We start from the raw sequence: 3,205 nt of genomic DNA, 5'->3' as shown, positions 1-3,205 counted from the left end.
CTTATTCACATTTATAAGCAATTATGTCAAATCAAACTTATTATTTTCTAAATAATCAACATTAGCTGGATTATAATAACTTAACCACTGATTTTATCAATAATAAATAATTGAAAATTTTGCCTAAATAACTCCGTCCATTAATTGCCAATGGGCAAAATTGTCAATTATTATAACTTTTAATAGAATCAGTAGTTTTTTTTTTTTTTTTTTGAATCGAGAGTGCCATATCATTAATCTTTAGCAACCAAATCGGAAGCTAGAACATGTTTAATACAGGGCGGACAATCGAAAAGCCAACAAACAGCGTTGGAAAAAGTAAAAGACAAACGCGCTAGAGTGTGAGCCACTTCATTCCCCGTGCGAGGGATGAAAAGACTCGAGCAGTCACCAGCGTCGGCGAGGAGGAGGCGAAGGTCGGTGATGAGGGGTTCGATGAGGAGCGGAGGATTCCGAGAATGGATAGCATTAACCAGGGATTGGTTGTCGCTTTCCACCATATCCACATAAATACCTTGAGTTTTGGCAAACAAAATGCCTTCACGGAGAGCGAGACATTCGGCGACGAGAGGATCATGGGTCACCGGTACACGGCTGCAGAAAGCACCAATAAAAGACCCAGTAGCATCTCTGATTCCACCCCCAAAACCAGATCCCCGGCCATCGTTAGGAATCGAAGCGTCCACGTTCATCTTCAGTTTTCCAGCGTTTGGCGGAGTCCAGCCCGGTTTGGCACGGGGCTTCCTGAGAGAAGCGGGCGTTGTTGCAGCTTGAAACTCATGAATCCAGGAGCTAGCCATTTCCGGGATGTCAGAGATGGTGGTGGTGATTGAGCTGTGCACAAGATCATTTCTGGCCTTCCAAATGAGGAAGCATATGGTGGCAACTTGGGAACGTTCATCTCCAGCTAACTCCGACCAGAGAGATTTCAAAAGATTCCCAAAGCAAGCGGAATGGGACCTCTGAAGACGTTCACCAACAGTGGAAAGCCGCCACATTTTCCTAACTGGAGGACAGAGGAAGAAGATGTGCTTAGAGGATTCGAAGGCACCACATCGAGGGCAGGAACGCGGGACAGGGACGTGCTTGCGGGCAAGGCCTTCAAAGGTCGGGAGAGCGTCATTAACTAGCCGCTACATGAAGATTTTAATCTTCGGAAGAATGGGGAGATGCCATAGGGATTTCCAGAAAGTCGAGGCCGGAGAGGAAGAAGAGGTCTCGGGCGTGGACGCCGTGAGCAGCCGGTAACCTGACTTAACTGTGTATTCTCCCGAGCGATCGTAGTGCCAGAGGAGGGAGTCCGGGGCAGAATGGAGGCCTAAGGGGATGGAGAGATCTCCTTAACCAGACCTTCGTTCCAAGTGCGCGAGTTAGGGAGAATAAGCTCAGAGACTCGGAGATTGGCATAGTTCGGCGGAGGGGAGGTCAAAACTGAGAGGCTGGGTTCTCGAGGGAGCCATTTGTCGGAGAAGGCCCGAGTATTTGCGCCATCTTTAATCTGCCAACGGAGGCCTTTGTCTAGAGCCTCCCGACCCCATAAGATGGACCTCCAGAGATAAGAAGCCCTTGATTTAACTCGAGTAGACATAAAAGAGTCAGGTTGAAAGTATTTAGCCTTTAGTACCTTAGCGGCGAGCGAAGAGGGTCGAGATATGATGCGCCAGCCCTGCTTAGCCAAGAGAGCCTGATTAAAACGACCAAGGTCGCGAAACCCAAGTCCGCCATCCAGCTTCGGGAGGCAGAGTTTATCCCAGGATGCCCAGTGGATTTTCCGATTTTCGGAGTCCCCTCCCCACCAAAAACGGGCCATTAATGCCTCTATCTCCGAGCAAAGGGCGACAGGGACACGGAAAACACTCATGGCATAAGTGGGGAGCGCAAGAGCCACTGCCTTAATCAGAGTTTCGCGCCCGGCTTGCGAGAACATCCGACTCTTCCAAGAAGAAAGGCGAGACCGCACTTTGTCACAGACCCCTTGAAAGACAATATTTTTTCGACGACCAACGAATTGAGGGAGGCCAAGGTAGGAGTCAAGCAGTGCTGATTCAGGGATGCCCATAAAGTCACTGAGAGATTTCCTATCCACACAGGAGACATTGGGGCTGAAACGGATGCTGGATTTCTAGAAATTAATAATCTGCCCCGAAGCCTCTGCATAGCACTTCAACACCCTTTTCAAAGTCTGGAGGTCGGAAACTCTGGCTCGGCAAAAAAATAAGAGAGTCGTCCGCGAAGAAGAGGTGATCAATCCGAGGACCCCTAGGACCACTAGCGAAACCTGTTAACTGTTTGGCCATTGTCGAGCCCCGAATAAGAGATGAAAGACCCTCAGCACAGATGAGAAAGAGATAGGGAGAGAGAGGGCAACCTTGTCTAATCCCACGGGAAGGAGTAACATTGCCAACAACTTCACCATTAATATTGAATGAGTACGTCGGGGTCGAAATACAATCCATAACCAGATGCCTCCACTTGTCACTGAAACCGAGCCTCCGAAGCATAGTATCGATGAAGCACCATTCCACGCGGTCGAAAGCTTTGCTCATGTCTAACTTCATACAAGACCAGCCCCTATTACCTTTTTTCCGACGAGACATGGAGTGTAGAGTTTCGAAGGCCACGATAATGTTGTACGTAATAAGACGACCAGGGATGAAGGCACTCTGAGTCGGCGATGATAGGTGCGTTTATCACGCGTAAAACTCCTATTTCCCGAACCGAAAACCGACGAGTTCTCAAGTATTTTAATGGTTTTTAGTAGATTTTTGAGTAATTTCAGGTTCAGAGGAGCATTAGAGCATCTACAATCAATTTCGTGAAAAGATGATGAGATTCGGAGTGAAAATGGTCAAAATGGAGAAGGGCAAGAAATTTGGCGAAGACGCGCGCCGCGCGCCCGCGGATTCCTGGAATAGGAAATTAGCGATTTTTGAGGATTTTTGACCCTTGGATCGAATTGGAAGGCTCAGATCACTCCGAAAAACACACACTCAGGGCTAAAAACACTTTTTGTAACCTAATTAACTCATTCTAGTTTGTTTTTAGTTTTTTCTACTTTTGGCTGCACTTTTGAGAGCTTTTGTTTGGGAGCGAAGTTGAGTCAACAATCCGACGAACGAGCAACCGTGAACTCCCGTTTTTAATAGTTTTTCTTCGTTTCCCTTACTCTCTATTACGTTTACTTCTGAATTAATTGATAGTTTCA

At 47.2% G+C, this 3,205-nt stretch overlaps 1 protein-coding gene across 1 annotated transcript; it reads right to left on the bottom strand.

The window, feature by feature from the left end:
• Positions 1-233: 233 nt before the first annotated feature.
• Positions 234-998, bottom strand: LOC149397964 (uncharacterized). The gene has a single exon (XM_089614411.1). It carries the CDS (start codon positions 996-998, stop codon positions 234-236), a length of 765 nt encoding a protein of 254 aa, XP_089470537.1.
• Between the last annotated feature and the right edge of the window lie 2,207 nt (positions 999-3,205).

This window comes from Urtica dioica, chromosome 5, assembly GCF_054948205.1.
Source record: "Urtica dioica subsp. dioica isolate 48M chromosome 5, U.dioica_male_clone48M_v1_H2, whole genome shotgun sequence".
In the NCBI taxonomy this organism is placed as follows: Eukaryota; Viridiplantae; Streptophyta; class Magnoliopsida; order Rosales; family Urticaceae; genus Urtica; species Urtica dioica.
The sequence above is the reverse complement of the archived record's forward strand: the minus strand, read 5'-3'. Positions and strand labels throughout refer to the sequence as shown.